The 26384-nt window shown below is 39.9% G+C and overlaps 1 protein-coding gene across 8 annotated transcripts in view; it reads right to left on the bottom strand.

Moving 5' to 3' along the window:
* Positions 1 to 26384, bottom strand: part of ARHGEF7 (Rho guanine nucleotide exchange factor 7) — a 131893-nt gene that overhangs the window by 50127 nt on the left and 55382 nt on the right. For 6 of the 8 annotated variants that reach the window (XM_042805908.1, XM_042805912.1, XM_042805909.1 and 3 more), the window contains exons 4-8: positions 23860 to 23990; positions 21142 to 21343; positions 11960 to 12048; positions 3075 to 3169; positions 2699 to 2794 (exon numbers count right to left, since the gene is read on the bottom strand). In XM_042805908.1, coding sequence (XP_042661842.1) covers positions 2699 to 2794; positions 3075 to 3169; positions 11960 to 12048; positions 21142 to 21343; positions 23860 to 23990 — 613 coding nt within the window. Of the gene's footprint in view, positions 1 to 2698; positions 2795 to 3074; positions 3170 to 5609; positions 5741 to 11959; positions 12049 to 21141; positions 21344 to 23859; positions 23991 to 24252; positions 24315 to 26384 lie in introns of those variants that run through there. The other 2 variants (XM_032996962.2, XM_032996971.2) reach the window with 2 other exon arrangements.

Here is a 26384-nt window from a genome sequence, read left to right as displayed (position 1 = left end):
CACACATCTCGAAAGAGACCTAGAGCCCTGGGCCACCTTCTGTCTTCAAGTGACTGGAGCACAGAACGCTCTCGCTCTGTTTTACTGTCAGAAATCTGCCCTTTTGCAACTGAAGACTCTGTCAGCATCTCTCTGCCTTGTCAGTTACAGCTCTTTTCCATCCATCAAAACAAAGTGTGCTTGATCAGTTAAAAAAAAAAAAAAAAAGCATCTTTGAAGTAGATCAGCCAGAAGGTTCTCACTCAATGCTAGTTAGACTCACTTCATACACCGCTTTTGTTTGGTAAATGAAAAAGTCACAAAGGTTGAAGTAAGCCCAAACAAGTCTGTCCAATGGTGCCCAGCATCCAGGCAGGTGGACAAGAAGTGTTCCCAAGCCTGTGACAGATGGAGCAGCCCACAGGAACACCACAGTGATGCTGCAATAGAGGTGTACCTGGACAAGCTCGAAGAGGACAAACCTTCAGCAATGTACCAGAAGAGCTTCAAGGCTGGGGGCAAGGTGGCACACAGCTGAAACCAAACCACATCCAAACTGCTTCCCCAAAACACACAAAACCCATAACCTAACGTTTAACAACATGAGGATTAAATAAGCCAAAGTGGTGCAAGCAAGAAGAAGAAAAGCACCAGAAAGTTTCTGTCACTGAAGTAGATGCCAGGATTTATTAAGAGAAAACTGAAATGACAAACTGACTCAAGACGGGTGTGAAATTCAAAAAACATTCAATTCTCACACACAAGTACAGGAATTTGTCAAGCAAGGTAGGCTGGCAGTACTACAACTGGCAGGACATCGACATTTGGTCATTCTGACATGTCAAGTTAGAAAAAACACCACAGCGGATGCTGCAATATGAAGTGTCTGAATGATGGAACTATAAGCACTCTGCCAAAAATAAAGTGATAAATCTATTTTCAGCCCGGGAGCTACTCTGAGTTTACAGAACAGGTTCACCAGCCAAAAAACCATGGCAAAATGACAAAAAAAAAGGCAGCAGGGCAAGCATTCTTCTACATGATGGGAATTATGATGGATTAGATTCAAAACAGGAGGAAGCTGGATGCACAAGTCAATATACTATGAAGAAAATTAAACTGAAAATACAACTTGGCATGACCAGCAGAAATGAAAATAACACAAAACATTTGCAGTAACCCTTCAGTAACCCGGGGGCATCATTTCCTCTGCCCACCTACTATCATCCATTATGTTCCTAATTTATTACACAGCAACATTTCACTTAGCAGGAAAAAGAAATAAAGGACATTATGAGAAGGTGTTCTAATAGACTTTAAATCACAGAAGTTCTAAATAAGCTTTCTGAGCTTGAAGCTACATTATGATATCACATTAACCTACATACCAAGTTAAAACAAAGCTTGCATTAACACCTGATAAAAGGCATATGCTCTTCCACTCCTGTTTTTAAGACGACCTTAATCAAATTTTCAAAAGATGACAGCCTGTTCATGCAAGGTACTTCATTTCCCTAACTTATGATTCACATCAACAAAATCATGGTAACAAAAGAATGAGGTAACAAAGCGAAGTGACATGAAAAGAAAGGAAACATTTAAGTATGTGGACAATCATACTCCTGGATTTCGACACTTAACTGATCAAGTCTAACTTGCCAGAAGGAATATCCTTCTTTCTCAAACACAGTGTGGAAGAAAGGCCATTTCAAGAATGTTTCCATTCCACTGCTGAATAGTCATCTGAGCTACACTGTCCTTTCCATTCTCGCCAGTCTAAGTTGTTTAGAGGCAGAAGAGAGGGAGACAGCCAGGTACTCCCAGCAGACTGAAACTTGTCTAAACCCTCAGTAGCCATTCAAATTACTAACTTGACAGAAAACAAACAAATTTGGATTAGCAATTTGCCTTAGCTCACCATGTGGTCAGGCAAAACCAGAACACGGGCACAGAAAAGGACATAACTGAGATTAGGAACAGAAACTACACTTTCAGTGGAGTTTCAACACTAGAAAATTGTTAGGACAAATCAAATGTAATATGGTCACCTTCTTTCCTACACCCCCAAGTGCTGAGGTATGAGCTGAAAAATATCCATCTACTGCTTCAGCCTATCCTGTGGAAGAACAGGTGGTTTTGTCCCCTTCTTTCTCTGTTTTATGCTTTCTATATGGTTCAGTATAGGAAGTATAGGAACTGAGGCTTTTTTTCTTTTTTTTTAAATTCAGACTGCTCTTTCTGCATATCCTGCACACCTCTCCCAGCACATTTTGACAACCACCATTGTTCAGGACAGAAGAACACTAAGCACAAGCATTCCCCTACAGCATCCTTCATCCAAGTCACTTACCCCTCCTCCACTGTTCCATCACAACATAAGCTCCCTTCGATTCTTTCTCTTAAGAAAAGACTTAAAATTCATGCCTCCGAACCAAAAGACACCGCTTCCTCTACCACTTCCCCACTGGTATGCAATTGCATCATGAAAATTCATAAATTTTTTTCAAACTATGTCAAAATTCCTACCTCTGCAATTGCATCCTACAGCCAATATCTATTTGTGCAAGCAATCAATGCATTATCCAAACATCTTTTACTGCACTGCTGTAGCAATTATCCTTGAAGTGAGAGGAACAAAAGTTATGTCAAGCATCGACAAGTAAAATAAGAAATATTTGCTTGATAGAATTTTACAGTATCTGGTACGCATAGTACTTACTTGGTGCATTCTTCTAAAGACTGTACAAGCATTTGCTGGAAAGAACTTATTTCTTCCAGGTTTCCCATTAAGTATGAAGTGTTTGTCGAGTTTAGCCTGGAGCCAAAGTAAATAAAAGGTGTTTAGGTTTGCAGTTATTGACTAATTCTGCTTTAATAAAACCTACAACCTTAAAAGAAAATGATTACTGGTTCATAGATCAAGGACCAGACTGTTTTAGTCAGCAAGCAAACTGAATAAAAGCAAGCCCTGCCTCAAGAATCAATCAGTCCACACCAGAAACTGCACACTGACATTGAAATTTTGACCGTGTAAACCCTCCCCAATACCCAAGAAATCTCGAGCTTTATTTAAAAACCAAACCAAACTCACATACTTTTCACTGGCTTGTAACGGTCGCAGGTAGTTTGAAAGCATTGTTTGTAGCTCCTTAGCATATTCATTTTCTGTTTCTAATATATTTTGTAGCACCTACAATAAATAACAGTTGCTTATTGATATCTTTTAAGAAATGCTTCAAAATGCTCAAATCGATACCAGTTTTAAAGCATACTAAAATTTACTTGGCACTAGGAAAACTTAAGTGACTGTTTCTTAAAAATTTAAATATCAGCAAGAAAGCACTGAATATATACGTTAATGAAATTCACAGGGGAAAAAAACAACACACACATGTGATGAGTCATCCTTTAGCCATATACAAAAAAAGTGGTAAGCTAACAGGAACACTACACTTAAAACTTCTCTATAGCTTTCAAATTTTACAGAGATAGTGTTCTTCTGAAGCTAGGGGTAACTATTGCTCCTATGTACTTCAGAACAGTCAAAGATCATCACAGGTTGGTAAAGCACAACAGAAGTTGTAAGAGAAATGAACAATTAGTGTAGTTTTCTAGGTCTCAATTACAACTAATCTTGCTAGCAGTGTTTACTTATTCAGATGCACTGTTCTATCTAGAAGGTCTGAATATTAACAGATTTATAAAGTAATTGCCAACTTTACTTAGCCATGTGATTAGCATTACTGCATTCTTTTTAAATGGGGTTGACTATCCTTTCACTGAGAGTGCAATAATATACGCTACCACGAGAAAATTACAACAGATTCCGATGCAAAGCCAAGAATTTATAAAATACAGCACACACTTGGGTTTTGGCTGAATATATATCAAACAACTGGAATACCCCCAAACATGTTCAAGAAAACATTTTACTGGGCCATCTCCTGGGAGCCTGCCTGCTTTAGAATATCCTCCAATATATTCATATCAAGTTGTACTGTGCTTCTAGCTGGCAAATTATTCTTTCCCTCCTAAAAGTTAATGATTTAGCAAGAGAATCACCAGAATTAAATGTAGTTCAATGAACACAGCTTCAGCTTTGAAAATGTATTGCTATTCACTGGTCATAGGCCACACCACAAACCTCATTTTGCTACATGCCATATTTGTCAAGCCTACAGTAATATCTCATTTCAGCATTTACAGTAACAACTGTAATTGAGTGCATTATTCATTGTTGTAGTCAATACTCTTTCTTAGGAAATAAAAAAAGCCATTCATTCCTAAATGCAAACCTGATGAAATAACTTTAAATAGTTCAGTATGTCAATGAAGAATTCACTGTTCCTTTCATTGGTGTCATTGATTCTGCTTATTCCTTGAATGCTTCTATTCATTTGGAGAGAGGGAGAGAGACCACTTTTGAGTTCATTCTTTTGTTGGGAATCTGAATCCTGAACTGAAGATTAAAATGTCTCCATTCTCTGCTAAACACTATGACAGAAGAACGTCACAGGAAAAGTTATGGCTACTAACTAGGAAACTACAGCACAAAGTACAATATGGGCACACAAATTTTTAAAAAGTGAAGGCTTTTTTAACCAGTTACACCAGGGGGAAAAAAAAAAGAAAATATTTCCATTTATCATAGCACTAATTAAACCTCATACATGTAAGACAAACTCAATTGTTAAAATGCAAATATAAAAGTACTTAGCATTCATGAGGTTCAAAACTAAATGCAAGACCAATCTTTTCCAATATTTTTTTTTTTTCCTACAAAAATCTCCCAGCACAATGTCATTACACAGCCATTAGAAGGAAAAAGGAGACTGAAAGTCAAGGACAAAAGTGCAGTGTCTTGATGAAGCATTAAAAGGCAAAAAAAGAAGACATTAAAAGGCAAAAAATGAACAAATTTCCTAAAGATCATGAAAGGCTGTACCATTGCTCCACTTTCTCAAAGAGTATGTCCATTCTTTGCTATGAACAGCTGTTTGGAAAGTTTGAAATAAAACTAGTTTCATGTTGGACAACTCCATTATTTTCTTGTGCTGGTTTGGATTTTTATATGAGGATTTTCTTTGCAATATGGAGAATATGGGATTGGAGGCAAAAGATTTAAAAGAAGGAAAAATGAAAGAATGGTCAAGCTTAAAAACTAGCAACCTGATAAATTGCTGGAAAAAGGAAAATAAATGCAACTGTAAATAAAACTATGCCACAAAACCCATGCAGAGTATGAGATACACTTATACTGCTTTATGTTATTCTAATAGTTCACAATGTTACACAATACTTCAGATAGACACAGTTTTAAACACTTCCCAAACACATTAAACTTCATTTTTTTTTAAAAAAACCAAGTAGTTTCCACTGCATACAACATTCTTTTACTTTGAGTATCTTTCAGAAAGAACAATCTTGCTTACATAGCTCTGAAACATCAGTTCTGTGAAATCTCGCATCCTTCCAGCTTGACTTACCTACCTCACCGAGAAGCTATGAGGATTAAATCTTGGACTGTGCTTTGAAGCAGTAAGTAGTCAGCATCTCAACTCAGTATTTTGGCACCAGAGCACCCTTACATTCCTCAGATCCACATCTCACTCACATGGTCTAATAATCACCTTTCTTCCCTTTCCTGCTTTCTGTGCGTTCTGGCTGCTGCAAGACCCCATGAGACCTCGAAGACCTTGTTTCCACAACTCCACCACAATATTTGCACAGATAAGACCGGGTACCAAAAGAGCAGCATTGAAGTGGCAGCTTTTGCAGTCTGTAACAGTGATGAATGGCAGGCACAGACAACTGAGCTCATACAGCACAAGCTCTCTCAACCACACAGCATGGAAAATTCAAGCATGGTTAACAGTTCTCACACAAAACCCCAGCCATCTCCCTACAGCAAAAACTACCACCCAAAAATGGATTTTAAATTACCTACGTGAAGCTGATCACCTTCCAAATCAGAGGGGGAATAGGCAAATTTCACAGCTACGCCTGGGCATTATCCTGTAGGACATTATCATTTTATGGGAGTACTATAGCACTCAACTGAAATATCACATACTTCAGTAAAATCGTGATCAGTGTCTAATTTTCCTAGATCATGAGAATCTGACAGACTAAGCCCTTAAAACAAGCCCTCAGGAGGGGCAATGGAAAGCACCACACCAGTACACTGTACCTCAAGGGACCTCAAAAACTTTTACAAACTTTAGTAAACACAAACTCTTGACCCAACTTTAAAAGTATAGCCTCAAAAGGAGTACTTATTTTCCATCACCTCTCAAACACTTAAATGAAAAATTAGGTCATCCAAATACTCATACTATGGAGAAATTTACTCATTTCTTTCCTGCTTTTAGAACAGCTATTTAATCTCAAGGCAATTGTCCCGTAAGCAGAGATAACCTAATTTTATTTTCAACACCAACTTTTAAATTTTCAAGGGATCTCAAGTAAAAATAAAACTCAAGAGTAACGCCTGCTCTGTTTTCAGGGAATAACCTGCAATAATGTACCCACTACTTCAGTAACAGGTTACTAAATTACTTCTACATGAAAAATGTTTGGTGTTTGATCACTAGTCTGGTTCATATTACACACTGCTGTAGATTTGTACCATTTTATGGAGCACAAGACCATGTAGCACTAGTCATTCCCTATTGAACTGCATTCCCAAGCCAGGCAAAATGTAAGCATAAACCAAATGTGCTCCGTCTTCTCAGCAACACCTACTGCAAGGTGCAGCTAATACAGCAGACTGAGACTAGAAGATACGTGATTTGTGTTACGAACTTCAGATGGAGCTCCGTGAAGCCATAAAAATAAAGAACGTTTTTACAAGGGGATGAAGAACAGAGGAAAGCAGTGAAAGCAGTCTCCTCTTTACATTACGCACCTTTCCCTGTAGCCTAGCCCAGCCTTTCTCCCAGGAAGGGAAATTAGCAGAGCCTCTCCTACCACTTTTTTGAATTTCCTCTGAACTACCCTCTGATTTTGTCCTCAGGCTGACAAATGCACCCACAGGTGCTGCCTGCACCTGCACAAATCCTTGCCTAGGAAAAATAGTAATAAATAATCATGTGGTTTACAGGGTCTCAGCACATACACACATGGTGGAAGACAGCCACAACATAAAAATAGCAAGCAGTCCCAGAGTACTAGCCTCAGATCATGCTTGGTTGTCGAGAGAGCCTTTAACACAGATTTTAACGCTTACTCTTCAACTGAAGCTACATCCTTTTAGCTATCAGTTGCCAAAGGTTTATTTCGAGCTGTTCTGTTGTTACCTTAGTATGGGCTCAATTTTGTTATCAGTACAGACTGGTAATAAGACTTCCAGCACAGAGAAGTCCCACATCTGCAGTTTACGTAGTAAGACAGAACAAAAACTCAACTCACAGGTTGAACTACTTTCACATCAGTGAAATGGTTTGCTGTATGTCTTACCTACATGTAAAAAACATTATATCGTCACTGTTTATTGCATTATTGCAATAATGTAATTATGTTGCATTATATTGCACATAGTATTTGTCAAGAAAATCTAGATGCCAGCACATCCAATTTAGGTTTTAGGCACAGCAGTGAAGTCTTACTTCTCTGAAATAAAGTACATGCTACAGCGCAGCTTATCATTCTTTAAACAAAAAAGAATAAAATGGTGAGCTTAAAAAAAAGAACAAAACAAAAAAACACCAACACTGGAGGTATTTGCCACACTGTGGAGAAACGTGAAAACCAGACAAGTATTGAGTTCACTGCAGACAGATTTAAAAAGAGCACTCCAGGGCCAGTGCTCTAACTTACTATATATATTATTATGAACTGGTCATTTCCACCCCCTGCCCCCAGCCCCACAATATGTCAACAACAGTTAATAAACAGCTATCAGTCAAAACAGTGCTAATGTTATTACATCAGTTTAGTTCAAGAAAGTTGCACCTGAGCAAGATGAAAAATTACCCCATTCCAAGGGTAGGTATGATGGTTACTAGCTTCATTATTTTATGGGGGGTTTATTTAACTTAGACTACTTTAAAAGGCAGCTATGGCTGTTTCCCGAAGTATAGAGTAGCTTCAGTCTCCATGCTTAGAATAGGTTATCCAAGGAACAATTATAAAAAGCACACAAGTGAAAGGTGATATTTCAAAATTGTATGGCCTTCTATAACTTAGCTGCCTTAACTATGGGTTTAGGCAAATTCAAACATTTACTTTCTATTATTTTCACTGACATACACTATCACCCCCAAAAATGGCCTGTATTACTCTTACAAAGAAGAATATAAACCCACAAGATTCAATTAATTTTGGACGTAGTCAAACTGGAGTTTTAGTCAAAATTAAGCAGCTTTTACTTTTCATTATATTAAGATTTATCACAGAAATCATAAGATAAGATTAAAGGAGGGAAGTATTTACCACTGAATTTAAAAAAAAAAAAAAAACAAACCAAACAAAAAAATAGAAAAAAAAACAATCCAAAAAACCCCACATCTAAACAACTGGTACTCAAGAGAGCTGCCAATTTATTTTGATTAAAAATTCAACATAGATACAGACTAAACTTAAGTAAGAGCAGTCTTCTGCCTAGTGAAGGAACTAAAGCCTCTCTGCTGCATTCTATTCCATTTACTTGGACTGGAAACAGGTTTTCACATCAAAGCAACAATAGAAAAGACATATTTACTACTAAACACTACAGCAACTTTGAGAAAAAGGACTACAAAGAGATATAGTGAAAAACAAAAATAAAAAGGACAATTATCCAGTATTTTGTTGTTGGATGTGCTGGGTTTGTGTGGCAGGGGGGTTTGGTAGTGGGGAAGGGGGCTACAGCGGTGGCCACTGTGAAAAGCTTCCTGAAGCTCCCCCGGCTCCAAGTCAGACCCACCTCTGGCCAGGGCCGAGCCAGTCAGTGACAGTGGCTGCCCCTCTGCGAGAACGGATTTAAGAAGGGGAACCTGGGAGGAGGAGTTGGTGTTGGGAGGAGGAGTGGTGAGAAGGGGACCTATGCGAACACCGAGGTCAGTGGATAGGAGGAGGAAAGGGGAGGAGGAGCGCCAGAGCAGAGACACCCCCACCCCGCACCCCCCGGCCTGTGCTGAGACAGCAGGGCTGCTCCCCACCACCACCCCCCATGGACATCTGCGGCGGAGCAGATGCTGACCCGTGGCTTGTGGAGGAACCCACAGCAGAGCAGGGGACAAGGCCCAAAGAAGGTCGGCACTCTGTGGGAAGCAGCAGCCCCCCGCCGCTGGGAGGACTGCAACTTGTGGGGGGTGACCTGTGCTGGAACAGCACGGGACTGGCCGCATCTTCTCTGAAGGACTCACGCCAGAGAAGCTCGTGGAGGACTGCCTCTCGTGAGAGGGGAGCCACGAAGAGCTGGGGAAGAACACAAGCAATCCTCCCCGCCTTGAGGAGGAAGAAGCGTCAGGATTGACCATAGCCCCATTCCCTGGTCCATGAACCACTGTGGGCAGAAGGTAGAGAGATCAGCAGCAGAACTGAGCCCGGGAAGAAAAGAGGGGTGGGGGGGAAGGTGTTTTTAAGATGTGGTAATGCTTCTCACTGTCTCACTCTGTTAAGTGTTGCTGTTAGTGTTTGAACTAAAGTGATCTTTGTTTTCTTCCCATAATAAGTCTGTCTACTGCTGTAACCGGTGAGCCATCTCTCCCTATCCTTATCTGGATTCCAGAGGCTTTTGCTTTATTACCTCCTTCCCAGCACTGGGGACTGTCCTGGGTTGAGTGAGTGGTGGAGTTTTTTGGTGGCAGGGGAGGGGGCTATCGGGGCGGCCCCTGTAAGAAGCTTCTCGAAGCTCCCCCAGCTCCAAGTCAGCTCCACTTCTGTTTGGGAAATTGAGCCAATCAGCTGCGCCTCTGCAATAACGTATTTAAGAAGGGACGTGGTGACGGGCAGTGGGACTGGTGAGGAGGAGTTGCTGCAGCTGCATGAACACCAAGGTCAGTGGAGGAACGGAGGAAGAAAGGAGGGGGGAGGTGTGCCAGAGCAGAGACCCCCCTGTATCCTGTGGGGAGACGGCAGGGCGGCCCCCCCTGCCACCCATGGAGATTTATGGTGGAACAGACATTGATTTATGGCCTGTGGCTTCTGCTTGGAATATTCAAGGTGCTGTGCCTGAAGAAGGCCGGGGTCTCATGGGAAAAGGTATCCCCCGCTGCTGTAATTCAGTGCTGGGAGGATTGCAGCATGCGGGGGAGTCCCACGCCGGAGCAGCTCGGGAAGGGCTGCAGCCGTGGGAGGGAATCCAGTCGGAGGAAGTTAGTGACCCATGACGGAGCAGTGTGGGGAACGCTGCGGCCCGTGGGAGGGACTCATGTCGGAGAAAGTTTGTGGAGGACTGTCTCCTGTGAGAGGGGGACCACGATGGAGCAGGGGTAAGAAGTTCCAGAAGCTCCCCTCACCGAAGATAAAGGAAGTGGCAGCGCTGACTGCACCCCCCATTCCCTGCCCCTGCGCCACTGGGGGAGGAGGTAGAGATATCGGGAGCAGAACTGAGCCCGGGAAGAAGGGAGGGGTGGGGGGAAGGTGTTCTCAAGATGTGGCAATGCTTCTCACTGTCCTACTCTGTTATGTGTTGTTAGTGTCTGTAATAAATGTATGTTCTTTTTTCTCTTCCCCTAACGAGTCTGCCTTTTGCTCGTGATCATAAAGGGGGATTTTTCCCCATCCCAGTCCTATCTCGGACCCCAAGCCTGGCTCTCTGTCCCTTCTTGTTGCTGGAAGAGAAGGGAGAGAGCTGCTGCGTGGTGGTTGGCTGCCAACCAGGCCCAAACCACGACAGGGACGAAGGGGGGAGTGAGTGGCTGCATGGTGCTCAGTTGCCTTCTGGGCTCAAACCACCACATGGATGTACCACAGTAAGATCATTGCTTCCTGCAGCTTGAAGGAAGGTGTGCCTGCACAGGTACTTTCCATTGTATCCCACACCTGCTTGTCAGGATAGCCAAAGAATTGCGGCCGTCCCTTTACCATGGAATTATGGCTATGGACAGAGGCACCAGGCAAGCCAGGGGGAGGAGCAGGATGTTGTTTCATTGTTTTCAATTAGGGGATTATATACAAAACTGCTCTGTTCTTCCAGGTGGTTGGTGTTATTCATGCCACAGCCACAAAAGATGAAAGCATAAAACAATGCTTTATGATCCCTGCTAACTACTGAGAAATAAGATGAGAAACAATGACAGCTGCTTCAAAAAGGGAAAAAAAAAAACCTTGTGTTTTGGTTTTACACCAGCAGGGAGCAGTGGTTAACAAAAACATGCTTTTTCCTTCCCAGTGTATCTACCCCTAGAAAATAAGGGATTCTCAAAATGGTTACAACACCATCTCTAAAGACAGAGTTTGGTATGTTTCTTACATGCATCTACTAAAGAGGTCTCAGTAATAGGTTAAGAATTCCTGGGGTGTGTTAAAGGCTGGCTCTGGCTATACCACTTTTGCTGAGAAATCTTTAGACCACCGGTGTAAAGGAGAGGTTCCTGCGGTCGAGTTGAATTGTAAGCATGAATACAAAGGAGGAAAGTTCTTTCTAAATGTTCAATCTCTCGTTCAACAAAAATATTCTTACTCATTTTAACACAGCAGAATTTGATTAATTCAGAAAGACTGGGAAATACTGATTGCATTTTTAGGGGATTGGGGAGAAAAGGGAAATTAACAACTAGCAAAGCAAATAAAACGAGCATAATATATTACATAAATTCCTATTATTCACTTGCTTTAGACTCTAATTTTGCATCATGCTTAAGAATCTGTATGTGCGATATTCCATTAAACTAATAACGATCTTGTTTATATGAGAATTCACTAAAGTCCCTGGGTAGTTCTGGCACTAAGGCTCAGTCAAGACTGCCAAATTTTTTTTTGCAGATAAGAGCATTTAGTTAAATGACCTACTACTGTATGTAAGAGCTCACATGGAGGAAAAAGGATCACTCACCACATTGTAATAGCTTTTGTTAATTGCAGACGTATCAAAGCCTTTAGGTGGACTCTTCAATGTACCTGATTTGGGGGAGACCGGTTTTTCTGAAATGTAAGATATTTTTGGGTCAATGGGGTGCAATTTCATAGCTCAACACTAGAGGTCAAACAAACTGCTTTAAAATATTTATTGTAAGATAAAGTGAAAACTGCTTCACTGAGAAACGTACATACTTGCACTTGAAATTACTGGTAAAGAATCAAAATGGTTCATATGTTCACAATGAACACCCCACAATGAACACCTCAATGAAGGCAAGTAGAAAAATTCCAATTCTTTTTCCTGGAACCAGAAAGTCAGTTAAGAAAATTAGCTTTTCCAAAATTACTGTTTAAAAACAAAACGTTATCACAGACTGCAATTTAAAAAAACAACAGGCATTTCCAAACACTACACACATTTTCAAACAAAGTAGTATTAAGTTTTAATATCAATTTAGTGAACTCAGTAAAAGCAAGTGACCAATCGAAGGCTGAACATACCAGAGGTAGGACATTACACTCAGTCTGGTTGAAACAGAAAATGAAAACACTATACAAGTAGTGGAGTGACTTACCAGATGCCTATCCTGGAAAATCATCTTTTAAAACAAAATATCTTTTATTGTTAATTAAGTAAAAAATAAAAATGCTTATGCACTTGAGAACAGAGTACAACATTACAATAAATGCAATCCTTCCTATAATCCCATAGTTAATCTACCCCTCAGTAATGCACGCTCTTTCTGGAAGGACAAGGTAAGCCTGAAAGATCAAAACAACAGCCCTGAGAGTTATTCGAGCGCTGACTCCCAGAATGGAGAGGCACAGACAACACAGGCCTAAAGCCTCCCCCCCACCTCTACCATTCCTCTAAATCAATCACCGAGGGGCAAAGATGAGGGGAGAGAAAATCAAAAGCACAGAATGCTGCAGGCTGGAGAAACAGCAAGTAAGATTTACAGCACCTCTTTTTGATCTCTCACACTTGACTTTGCACACAACCAACTGAGAATGCTTGTGAGACTCTATTTATCAGAATATTATGGTGTTTTGTTTTGTTTGTTTTCAAATAAACAGGCTTATCTAATATGCAAATTTCAAATAAACATTTGAATCATTTGTATCAAAACAACAAAATGGCTAATTGTCAAAAAAAAATAAAACCAACACCAAAAAAAAGCATCATCAAGACATACCTACTGAAAGCTTTACCTTTATTTTAAAAGCAAGCTCCTGTTTCAAGCACGTTTTAAAGATACATGAATAATTTAACTCTAGTTTACCTGATACCCTCAGGCCACCAAGAATAAATTATGCAAGTCTCAAATACAGACCTGCTTTTCCAGGAGAAGCCCAGTCAGCCACCCTAAGGGCCAGCCATGGGAAATTCCCATGGACAGTAAAGCTGATCAGAGAAACACCACCTGAAGCAGAACAGCCCAGGTGGCACCAGCCTCTGTTGGACAGTAGCCTGGGTAATTTAGTGCTTCTTCAGGCCGTCTAGTTGAAGCCCCCCATGGATTTTGCAGCCCCCCCAGGGATGTGGGCATCTCAGGTGAGCTGACTACCCTTTTGTAGGCCACCCTTTCATCTTCAGTGCTAGGAGTGCCTGGCAGGCTGGTGGGACCTGAGGCTTTAGCTAACAGTCCTTAAAGAGCAGCTCAGACCCCAAAAGCACACAAGTGATATTACCTTTAAGGGGATTTTCTCCATATTGCACTGGAACTCCCCTCAAAGAAGCTATTCTACAAATAAAATACTGCCTTAAAACTGCCAAACACAAGCAAAAATATTTCTCCTTACTATTTTCAGAGATGACAGTACAATCCTTTTGGTTAATAACCCCCACCCACCCCACTCCCAAGTCAGCTATAAGTCAACAGACAGCACAAAACCAGTTAGCCCCAGCAGTTACTGAGTTGGGAACACGGATGCTCTCAGCCACCAGCCTTGCAGTACATACATACTCTGCTATGCAGCCAAGTAATTCCAAGTGACAGGACTCCTCCCATCCCCTTAGAACAAAACCATAAACCCAAGCAAATGTTTCAGCAAACACTCAGTGTGAAAGCAGCACCTCAAGTCACATCATATGTATGGCTATTCATTTTATATATTCATATATAATGCTACTCATTTATGGGACAATTACAATTTCTTTCTTTGTACTGAACGATGAAAAATATGTAGTTTACACAAACTTGGTGATTTGCTTTCATTCCCTGTGGAAGCTTTTGACTTATCCTACAATTTAGTGACTCCCAGGTTCACTGAATACCTAAAGGTTTATTAATAAAGTGCCAAAAAACACGAAAGGAGAAACTAAATTTATTTAAGGAAAAAGATAAATATTTGTTACTGAATTTTATCATAATACAGATAGATGTCTGACCCTTGTTAATCTGGAGAAAATTGGCTGATCATAGAAATCCGACTCTTCTTCCAGCTACTTTGTTATCTTAAAGGGTGTAAAAATACATCTCTTCCCCTAACTTTTTCTTCTCCTAAACTGCTGAAGAAATTAGGAGATTTTTTTTCTAAAATACAGAGAGTCATTTATATTACCAGCTGTTCAGCTGATTCAGTTATCCATCAGAGAGACATGATCAAATTCAGATTTAAAAAGAGGACACAAAAAAGAATCACACTTTCGAATAATTTTGCCTGAACAGCCATCATCAACGTTCAGCTTTTAAAATGCAAAGGCCGTTTCTATTGTAGAAACACAGAACTAGACACAGCAAATCAGTCCAGCTGTCTATCATGTCTGGTATTCTGCCTCCAAGCACTGCCTTGCTTCCTAAAGAGGAATAAGAAACAGTCTTGTTGCAATTAGCTTACTGCACGATGCATTACACAGAAGAAAATCCTGATCTTGCATATAAGAAAACGCTTCCTTAGCATAAACAAAGATAAGTGTAATTTATCATCCTTCACGATAGAACATTAGAGTACTTTTGCAAATATACAGCATAATTCGTTAAACATTTCAAGCAGGTGCCACTCTTATTCAGCATACTGGTACAATATACAGGTCTTATAGGTCCAAAGGTCTATGAAGTCCACAGGTTTCTGACAGATCAGCAAAACCCTGGCACCTTGCCCACTCCAACATATGAGATCTCTTTCTCAAAGAACTGGAAGAGAGCAACCTGAGCCAGACATCAAGTTTTCCCCTACAGAAGATTCTTCCCTTCTCCCTACTTCTCTCCAAGTGACAATGTGAATCCATCACATGAACACTGAAACCACAACAAAAACATGCACAGTGCAGGATCAAATCCAAAGCAAACAAGCATCTGCTCAGGTATGGGAAGAGACCATATCCAGTTGATGACCGAAACCAAGAGGTAAGTTACCACTATCAGTTTCTGTCCTCATCAAAACATTACATTCAAATGCACTCAGCTACACTTGATAATGCTTTGAAGTGTCTAGTGGCTAGTGATAAACCAGATAGAATTCACTTAACAGATCACCTCTGGGTGGAGAGTAAGGTTGGCACAGACTTAATTTTTTGCTGGAAGAATATTGTTATTCTCAGCAGAACCAGAACAACTTTGAGCAGCTGCTTCTAGAACCTTTTCTTAAGATGTACATAAGATGTCATGAACTCTCTAAAATGAAGTTATCTTATCCTTTACAAACATCTGCCTTTCTAAGTGACTGCAAAAGGACAATTTACCCTATCCTTCCCAATGTTTCGTTTCATTCTTTTTTCATTTACATGCAAGTATTTTTTACTTGCCTTCAAATTACTTGTCATTCTCACAGTCTCTCCTATTTCTCTTCTGTCATATCTCCACTTTATGTCATATTCATTTTCAAGCAACAGTCTACCTCACACTACTCCACAAAGCACTCCTTCAGGATATACTTTGCTAAACCATTTCAACTCTACCGCTGCGAGAACATCACTGTGTGTTTCTGCCATTACTAGTCTGTGGTGCATAATCCAGACACAAAGACCCAATCTGGGCTATTTCATCCTACAGTACGGGAGGAAAGATGTGCCAACTGGGACAGCAAAAGCAACATGGTCCCTATTAATGATGTGCTACAAGCAAGCTCTCTGCCTCCGGGCTAAGCAGTTCAAGTCCAGCTCAAGGTTCAAGCCTAGGCAACGCGGTTCAAGTACCAGGAGGGCAGACCTAAACTTCTTCTCATTTCTCAAGCTGGCTCAGGCATCGCTGCTGCATGCTCCACCCTGAAGGGCAGACACTACCAATGCTTCTTTCCTAGTAACATTCACTGGTCCCAACTTCTATTCTATTTATGTCTGTAGAATCACATTTGACAAGAGAAGAAAATACCCCTCCAAGGGTATATGGTTGGGTAGGGGAAAACTAGCATTCTTGGTGGGTTTTCCTTTCTTTTTTTTTTCAAAGCTACGAGTATATCTGTCCTTCCCTCATGCACCAGAGGATGGAAACACCAGATACTTTACCCTTCCACTATACTCTAGCCTTTTCCCACACTTTTTTTTGTTTTGGTTTGTTTGTTTGTTTTGGGTTTTTTTTGGTTTTTTTTTTTTTGTTTTGTTTTTTGGGGTTTGGTTTGTTTGTTTGTTTGTTTTTTTAACATTCAACCAGAAAAACCACTGACACTGTAATTTGCACTGGGCCTGATACTAACAAAACTGTAAAGAAAACATAACAGAAGAGAGTCTATGACAGTAATGGCACATTAATTTCTGTGAAGAATTAGAATAAAGTTTGTGACATATCAAACGTAATTTTTCAAAGCTGTCTTCCCTTCTGTGTAATCTCATGCCATTTAAATGGATTACACTTTGATAAAACCCAGCAAGTGACCATGTGATTTTTTAAAAACTCTGATTAAAATCTGACAGTAGCTAAGCAAAGGCATTCCATTCTGGCTAACCACTATTCTTTTCATTGCAAGGGAACTCTCAAAATGAAGTCTTCAAATCTCTCTACTGTGAGAGACAGAAGCAGCAATGTAAGAGACAAGGCTCCACTTACACCTTCAGCCCTCCCTGCTCCCTTTTATGTAAGGAAAAAAAAAAAACTCAACAAGGCCACACTGTCAAATATTTAACAAGTTTACATAGTATAAATCTTTTGCCCTCTGTTATGTGTAACAGTAGGGCAGGATGAAAATGAAGTCCTCTCATTTCAAAGTACTTCCTGACCAGTGATCAAAGAACACTAAAAAAAGGCAAGATGTTACAGGGTTTAAAAAGGAAAATTAAAGCATTGGGACAGATACCTGAAAAGAAACCACTACCTACTTTTAAAATTCTATTTCTAAGTTTGATCAAAGTACCACAATTTCAAACCAATTCTCATTTTCCCTTTGCGGTGGGGAGGCAAGTGGGAACAGAAAAGAATAAACACACACTCAAAAGCAAAATAAAACCCACTTTTTCGTCTCAAACAAATTTACTCCCCCAAAAATGCAGAGTAATTGTCCAGCCAAAGAAAACCAAATGCTGTGCTTCGCTCAGTAATCTCAGTATCTGTCCTATAAGCATTCACAGCTCACCTCATACATGTATTAGCATTCTGTGCTAACACTAATCATTCTGGCACAGTTTAAGGGAACAAGTGATAATGTAGTAAACATGGGCACAGCTTTGGGATGTTTTAGCAACTCTGAGATATCTTATCATGTAACATGCTCTGCTTGTCCCATATATGTAACATATTTTATTTCTCTTCTAACGTCTTTAAGAAAGCAATGTGGGTAAATGCAGTTCCCATTACTAAGCAGCTCTTTCTTCCTTTCCTTGAATATCTAACTTCAGAGCAACTGTACAAGCTAAGATTACAAATATACAGTTATCTGAGATCAGAGAATTTTAATAAATCCATTTATCTAAACATCTAATGCCTATGAATCTTGTAAGAATTAAAACAAAACCCCCACACACGTAAAGAACTTCTTTCCTTTCTCCTGCTACTCAGTTTGCCAAAGCCAGGTTCCAGCAGACTGACAGAGTTTATTTAAATGAAACCCACCATTTCCCAGGAGCTCTCCAAATAAAGCATCATCAAAAATTATAACAGACAGTGTTGCCTGTACAAAACTTCTAACTGCTTGCAGTATTTTCAGCCACATTTGAGAGAAGGGTGGAGTCATCCTGTCAACATCAGAACATTTTACAGAGTATTTTGAAAACTGATTAGATGTCCAGGATGAACATTTTGTTCATAAAGAGATATTAATCAAGAGCAAGTATTTCAAAAGATCCATCTTTTCTAAATGAATTCATTGTAATGCTGACAGAAAACACATTTTGAATTTGAGCTTGCAAGACAGCAAGTTCTAACTTGTTTTAAAATATAACAGGAAAAAAAAAAGCCCATTTGTATTTCAACTTTATGCTTAAAGCATGAAGGCACTTAAAATATTTCTGAATTAGGAAAATCTTGAAGTAAGGTACACATAGTTGCCAGGAAGTCAAGAAAAATGGACATTGAAAGACTATCAACTCAAGAAATGTCAACCAGTCTAATGAACACTAGTAAAAAAGAACTAGTGTACAGGAGTGCAACAGAGACTTATCAACCGACACACACAAGCAAGATGAAACTTCTCATGAACATTCACCAGAGCCATTCATATAACTTCAGAGCTCTGTGGTAAATGGCACATTTTTGTTTCAACAAGGACAGCAGATGAAAGGAAGTTCAACCTGAGGACACATTGGCAGTGTTGATACAGAAGGGAGGAGAACTACAGAAAAGCCCCCTCTCTAGCACCCTCAACAATACCCACAAAGCAGAAATCAGCTGAGAACAGAAATGTTCATAACAAAACTTTGTGGAAATAATCTTGAAAATAAAAAATAAAAAAAACAAAAACAAAAAAAAACCCAACAAAACAAAACAACAAAACAAAAGCAGCAAAATGAGAACAATGAACTTCAAGTAAGAAGAATTCAGTAAACTGAAGGATTCTCACTAGTGACAATGTAAGGAGAAAAGGCTCACAAGAATGACAAGTCTGTGAAAAGTCTGGGGCATCTCAAAGGAAGAACAGGAAAAGTAGACACAAATGGACATGATCAAATATCACAAATACTACAGTGACCTCAAACAGACAAAAAGAAGCAAAAGTAACTAGGAAAAGTCAGGTCACCCATTGAAATACAACTAATGTGGACATAAGGGTAGCAGGAACAAAGCATTCCACAGCATACATACATCAAGGCAGAATGCTGATCTGCAACTCAGAGAAGAATTATTAACAGACATCAAGAAGCTCTTAATATGCCATGCTTCCTTCTACCACCTTCTCGTCCTCATTATAAAAAGGTTATCTTCAGACAATTCAAATACATACCTACAGAGGCATAAAAGCAGGTTAAAATAGTATTTAGATAAATTAAACAGTACCTGCTGTGCTGATTTGGCAGTAAGAGAACTAGCTACATCCATGTTTGAAACCACAGAGGACAAGAGAAGTTCCATAAAGTACTGGAAAATGCCACACATAAAAATTGTCTTTAAAAAGGAGAATAGAGAAAACTAGAGCTACAGGTCAGTTATTTTAACTTTGGAGTAGTCAGTAAATGCACAGAAAACAAAGCAATGACCTCAACTTCCTGAGAAAGAGAAAAGTGCAGGCACATATTCCCTTCCATAGAAGCAACTGACCGTATGAGAGAGCTCTCCAAGAGTGCACAAGTCTTGCAGAAGCCAGAAGGAGCAAGCCCTTGTAGCACAGGGAACATGCCTGTACAGCAGAGGGAAAAGAACAGCTTAGCAGAAACCTTTTCTGATGGTGAAAAGAGAAAGTTAAACCAGGGCCTGGAAGCAGTTCATCTCAGTCCCCAGGAATTGGACAGGGTCGCAAGGACTGTCAAGAATCCAAGTGTACTTGGTAGTACCATGGCCCCACAGCTTGTTGACTTTCCTACTTAGCAAAGTTACATCACCCAATTGAAGTATTCGTAAAAAAAAATTTAAAAAAGAACTTTATTTTCAGTTGCTGGCAACTTTTGGATCTCGTATGTTCACTGTTAAAAGCTACTTCTGTTCTGGATCCTAACTGCTGACCCAGGTTCCAGTTTCAGGAGTTGGAAGAGATCAAAACTGATGACATCCAAACAAGACCTCCATAGCCATGTTTTAAATGAGTAATGATGGGACAAGAGAGTCGTCATGGCTGAAAGAGACTGCTACAACACTACAGACATGAAAAAACAGGCTTCAGCAATCGTTTCTCAGGATAGATCACATCTGAGAGATCTCTGAAGAACATTAAAGCTAAGTCTTACGTCATGACTATGCCTAAAAGGATCCACTTGAAAATGACATTGAAGTTCTAGAGTCCTAGATCTGTCATCCTGCAAAAAGACTGTAGATAGCAAATCAAGGAACAAAATCAGATGATGCAACTGGAGGAAAAAGAATATGTTTAAAAATGGAGTTTTACCCTCACAACTTCACTTTGCAATCACACATCTCTACAGTTGTCTGAGAAAAAAAAAAAAAAATGTGCTTTCATTGGAGCTCTGACAAGGAAAAGAATGGTAAAGCCTCTCAGAGGGTCCCTGTGTAGTTTTATTCTATCGGGTTTATCCCTAATCTCTGAAAGTAAGCATAAACAGGAAAGAGACCAAGAAAAAAAAACAGATGATGTCACCTACAATAAGGTCCAGTGGATTAAAAAGCAATGTTAGTTCTAAAATTCAATCATGAAGATGGTATTTACAAAAGGCACTTTCACACTGTCTGAAGTTCAAAATAAAACTTCAGTGGAAGAGCGAAGCCTATATGAAGAAAAGCTGAAGGCACATGAACAATAAAGAAAAAGAAAAAAATCACAAATATATTATCTTTCAAAAACTGCCTCTAACTTTTAGTAGATTTCGGTAGAATTGGGGATTTTTCCTGTAGTTTGCTCCTAAGTGATGGGAGATGTTTATAGATTCTTTTGGTGTAGTTTTTTGGTTGGTTTTGGGAGGGCTGTTTTGGTTTGGGTTTTGGTTTTGCTATTTTTAGAAGTTTGCAGGAAATCTCTCAGTATTTAAACTCAATTTAAATCCTGAGCATTAATGACTGCTGTGAATCAAGTTCAGTAAATACAGTCAAGCTTAAACAAAAGGCATTACAATTTTTAATGAACTAACAACCTCTACCCAAAGCAAGAATTTGTGCAAATATGCTCTCCTTCAAAACTCACCATTTGATTTTATTTCTCGTACATAGTTACTTGGAAACCATCCTGTTTTGCCATTTAGAGTTCCTTCCCACCAGCCTCCTTCTTCCACTCTTGTCACATGAATAATATCTCCTTTTGAAAAAGAAAGTTCATCTTCATTTGTCTGTTGAAAATTAAATTTTGCTCTCACCACCAACTGATGGTTGCTGTTATCTGTCATGTCCTAGTAAGTGAGAATACAAGGAAGAAAAAGATCATATTAGAGATTTCAACAATTATTCCATGAACAAAACAGAAGTATCCATAAAATGTAAACAGCCAGTCCTTCACACACAACACCCCCCCACATTTTTACTCTAAACATCTGTAAGGGATGATTTACCACTTCCAGTATTTCTGTCATTTTTAATCTATGGATTTGTATCAGACCAGGAAGTATGCTGTCTTATTACAGCCCCTTCAAATTAGAAGGTGGTAACAGAGTTAAAATAAGAGTAATTCTTACTCCCCCCAAAAAGTTAAACTCTCTTTTCTATATATAGTATAAATTCAAACTGCCTTTGACAACTACAAAGAAACAGCAGCTTTGCATTACAGAGGTTTTTTCCAAAACTTTCCAGGCTGGGAGGAGGACCGAACTGAGTTGGGTTTGATTTAATTCTGGATATAAATAAAGGGTTTGCAGCTTAATTTTTTTTTTTTTTTTTTCCTGTAACAGATGAGGTTAGAAGGTTCCACACCTGAATGTGCAAGTCTCCATGGCCTGGCAGTGGAGAAGGGGAGTGTTCTTTCACAAAACCTATGAAACAGTTATGCAATTTACCTCGAGTAAGTCCTCACAAATCACTTGCTTCAAGGTTGGCAAAGCTGCAAGTCTGCAGCATGTCAGCATAAATATATATATACACACACACACACGCCCATTCCCTGTCACAGATCTGAAGGCAGATTATCACTCTATCCTAATAACTAAATGTTAATAGCTACTTCTAAGAAGTCTTTCAAATTAATGATATTCAAATTCAGCATTTTGTTCTTGGATGTAATTTTTGAATATCTGCATCATTCAAGCATTTCAGAAGAGTTAGGACAAACTTTCATGCTAAAAAAAGCTAGTTGGACAGCTTCAAATAATCCAAATACAATTGATTGTACTGGAACCAAGAGAACAGGACTACAAACCACATCTGTCTCTATCATAAGTAAGGATCAATACCTGTATAACTAAGCAAGTAACTTACAGAGAAAATGACTGTGTGAGTGATCCTAGTCAGTTATCAAGGTTAGCAAAATTTCACCTACACGCTGTCTATACAGTTGAGATGATTAAAAGATGCACTGCATAATGCCACTGCGATCTTATAGCATGTCAGCTTAATCGATATCCACAGCAATCATGTTATTGTATCACAACTCAATCAGACAATCAGACTTTTAGTGGCTGAGAAACTGTAGGAAAATGAGAGCAAACACAACTTTGTAAACATGCAGAAAGCCCCAAGATGCTGTAAAGACACAATGTTCAACAATTAGATTGGCGTATTTTCAAACAAGTGTCTCTGCCTCCGTCCTCTGCTTGTACATCTTCTGCTTTCATCTGCTATCACTGCTCAACAAGTGAAAAAGTTTTGCCCTAGCAATCTGTAAAAAGCCATAAAATAAGCAGCAACATTGCATAGTGACATCAACTACAGTCCCTTTACTCTCCAGTAGAGGAAACCAAGTACAAATCTGGTGAGAACAGTTTCAAACTGACCCTCTACAACAGCAAAACCAAACTAAATTTCCCACGTTTGGTCACTACCTCTCTCTCCCTCCTTCTTGCATTTCTCTTCCTCTTTGCAACTTTCTGCAGAGCTGCTCAGATCACCAAAGTGATAGAAATACTTCAAACTGGTTACATCAGTGATCCAGCTAACAACTAGTCCCACAAACAGTCCCATCAGCAAAACTGAGTGGGAGGTGAATGGCAGAGTGGGAGCTGGAATTAGTGGCCTAGGGCAAGAACTTGCTTGGGCTCTGCTACCAGAAAAAACACATCAAACCACACCTAAGAAAGCTTAAGCACAGCACTGTGTTTCCAGTTTCACATAGCAATCATCACGTAAGTTTAAAGCAGCCTCCTTCAAGCATGGAAAAAGCAGTTTACAGTAGGGATCTGAACCCTCCTTGCAAACCTTTTGGTCACTAAAAGCACCTTTCATCACAGTTAGTGTCAATACAGTACTCCATCCTGATTTCAGCTGTACTGTAAAACAACTGCCTACACCACTCAGTTTCCTGAAGGCTAGTTGAAGGATTCACCTTGAAACATAACAGAAAACAGAAATAACTACCAATACTGCCGACATTAAAAGCACCACCTCTGCTGAAGTTTGAATATCCTTCAATCATCATTCCTAAACTCAGAGACATGGAAAACATCAGATTTCTGCCTTTTCAGTACAAAGACTTGCTTTTCCAAAGTAATAAATAAATCCAGGAAGATACTGTGTACATAGACAACTCGGAGTGGTGAGGGATAAAAATAATTAGAAGTACACAGAAAGCTGCATGTATTTTGGAACATTGTAAGAGAAGTTGCAAAAATAGAATGTCATGGTCTTGAAATACAGAGGTGAGAGGTAACAGTTACTTTGCTACATTATTGTTTACTTATAAATCTTGTCAGAAGACAAAACAGAAGAAAAAAAAAAAAAGTATCACACTGCAGCATGTTTTAGTTCTTCTAGAACTTACCAAACTTCGATACTGTCCCTGAAAGAGTTTTGAAGTTCTACTGTGCAAAGACTGTGATCCCAGAGAATCGAAAGATTTTATCCGATGAGATGAGGGACGTGTGCATACAGAGTCACTGCCCAGCCCTATGTCTGCAGCAGGAGAGGAAAAAAAAAAGTAAACATTAGAATTTGAGAAATCTATATATAACTTCTGCTTTCCTCTGTGAAATTCACATGCTTAAAGCAGATTTGATGTATCTTGCAGTGGCTCGATAATTCAAGATTTTAAAAATTATAGTAATAATCAATCTGAAATCCTGAGACACTGGCAGTTTCTTCACCGTACAGACAGGAAAACAATTTGAGCTGTTTAAGAAGAGGGTTAGGGTTGTGTTTCTCCCTTCCTACTCACCATCGATCTATTTAAAGGTAATTAACCAGCATCATTTTAGCTAGTGTCCAAGAATTTTGAATGCATAAAACTTGCTTGAAGTAAAGCCAGCCACATCTGTTTCTTTGCTCTTCCCCTCCACCACCACCATCTTCTTCTCAATTAAAACATTCCTTCCACTGTCTTTTTTTCCCCTACATTCCTTTGTCTCATCCCTTTTTTGCCAACTAAGCTATTTCTTCTTCTCTGGAAGGAGGGGGAGGGATAGAAGGAGTAGAAAGGAAGCAATCTGCTTGCTCAAAAAAACAACGCCCTCCCAAAGCCACTCCCAATCTTTCATTTGTCTCTACTGGAAGAAGCCCACCCATTTGAGATGTCCACCCAAAGGGCAGTGTTACGGGCTGTCTGGGTGCCACCGGGCTCCCCCAGGCTGGGAGCCACCAAGGGAGCAGCAGGGCAGGGGCTCATCCCATCGCCCCAGCCAGGAGCGGGGCAGCCAGGGCACCCCCAGCCCTGGGCATCAGGGACCTCGGCCCACCCACGGGTGGGGTGTCCTGGTGAGGACTAGCAGACCACTGCCAGACAGAGGCCAAGCTGCACCAAAAGTGACTCCTAAGGGCCAGGGTCAGTGCTGGCCGCAGTCTCTCCCCAGTGTCCGAGTGGGATGGGGGCTTCTCCTGGCTCCACCAGTTCTCCCAGTCCCCGCTGCCAAAGTCCCAGGAGGGGGATGCTCCCACGGCCCTTGCACAGATGACACATTACAACAGGCAAACACTGCTCCTTTGCACAAGTATGGCAAGTCATTCCTTTTCCTCATGTTTTCCAACATACAAGGAAATCATTTAGCAAGCATCCGAGCTTCAAGGAGCCCTGAAAGCAATGCAATACTTTCTGTCTCAAACTTAGATGTTTTCACTAGACTACACAAGCCTCCCAACTGCTCTGCTGGTTTTTATGTCTCTTAATTCTTTCCTAGTAGTTTGCTTTGCTTCCAACACTTGACCTCTGCATCAGAGGTACACGCACACAACTACAGTCTCCTATTAGTTACTATCAGATTAAAGCAGACCATGACCGTGCAAATACAAGTTATTTTTGGTCCAAGGGAAAGGAGACATACAGGCTCGGTTCTACAATGACACTGGTGAACAAGGCATTTCTGCTGTTCCACGTCAAACCTGAAGGGACAACTCAATTCATCTTAATTGGAAAGCCTTTCAACTACAGCATGGCATCCAACAGCAGCTGGCATGCAGGAGGAGGGAAAGGGTTTGAGATTGACAACAAGCACAGAAGCACTGACAAAGGATGCTCCAAGTCCACAGAGACTGAGTGGAAAACACCTTCCTCAGGCACATCATTATAAACGAATCACTGTCACCCTTTGAAAATCATTATCCTTAAAAAAACAATCTATAAACATACAAGTCCTAGTCAGTGCAATATTAGAACCATCCATATTACATTGCATACTTTGTATTGATAGTATCATTACACACTGAAGTCATAAAAGACCTCAGGCTTTGTGAGCCTACTTTCCTAAAAACATTTAAAGGCCACTGTATTAATATAAATACTGGTGATTATAGTCTATTATAGAAAGGATATACTTCACTGTTTTCAGACTGCTGGGAGAGAAATGGGACTAGATCATGGGTTTTGTTTGTAAACTGTAACTTTATAGCTATTTCTAATGATCCCAAAAACTTTAAAGTTGTCATAACCATGAGTAACTAATAGAACTAAAGGATTAAAAGTCACCTGACACATCCCCACATCCAGTTTACTATGCTTCTTAACTGCAATCAAGTAGAAGAACAGACACACCACCAAATCCAGCATTACACCTTGGCACAGTTCACCTAGGAAAACAGGATCAGGTTGACTGATGGCAGTGTGTTCCAGCCTCTGGGCAATCCTAAAACACATTATCTAGAATTTGTTTAAGTGTGGCCTGATTCCCAAAATCTTCTATTTTCCAACAGCAGAGTTCATACATCAGCACAAGAGCACCTTTCGAAGCTTGAATTAGAAACTGCACATTTGAGCTGAAAAGAAGGAAAACTATTACAAACAAACCACATGCAAACTGCAAGTATTTTTACCAATAATATCTAAATCAATTTACCAATAATTTCAAATCAATTTGAACT

Source organism: Tyto alba, unplaced genomic scaffold, assembly GCF_018691265.1.
Source record: "Tyto alba isolate M040663 unplaced genomic scaffold, T.alba_DEE_v4.0 Super-Scaffold_45, whole genome shotgun sequence".
NCBI classification, from domain to species: Eukaryota; Metazoa; Chordata; class Aves; order Strigiformes; family Tytonidae; genus Tyto; species Tyto alba.
This window is presented reverse-complemented; position numbering and strand designations above follow the sequence as displayed.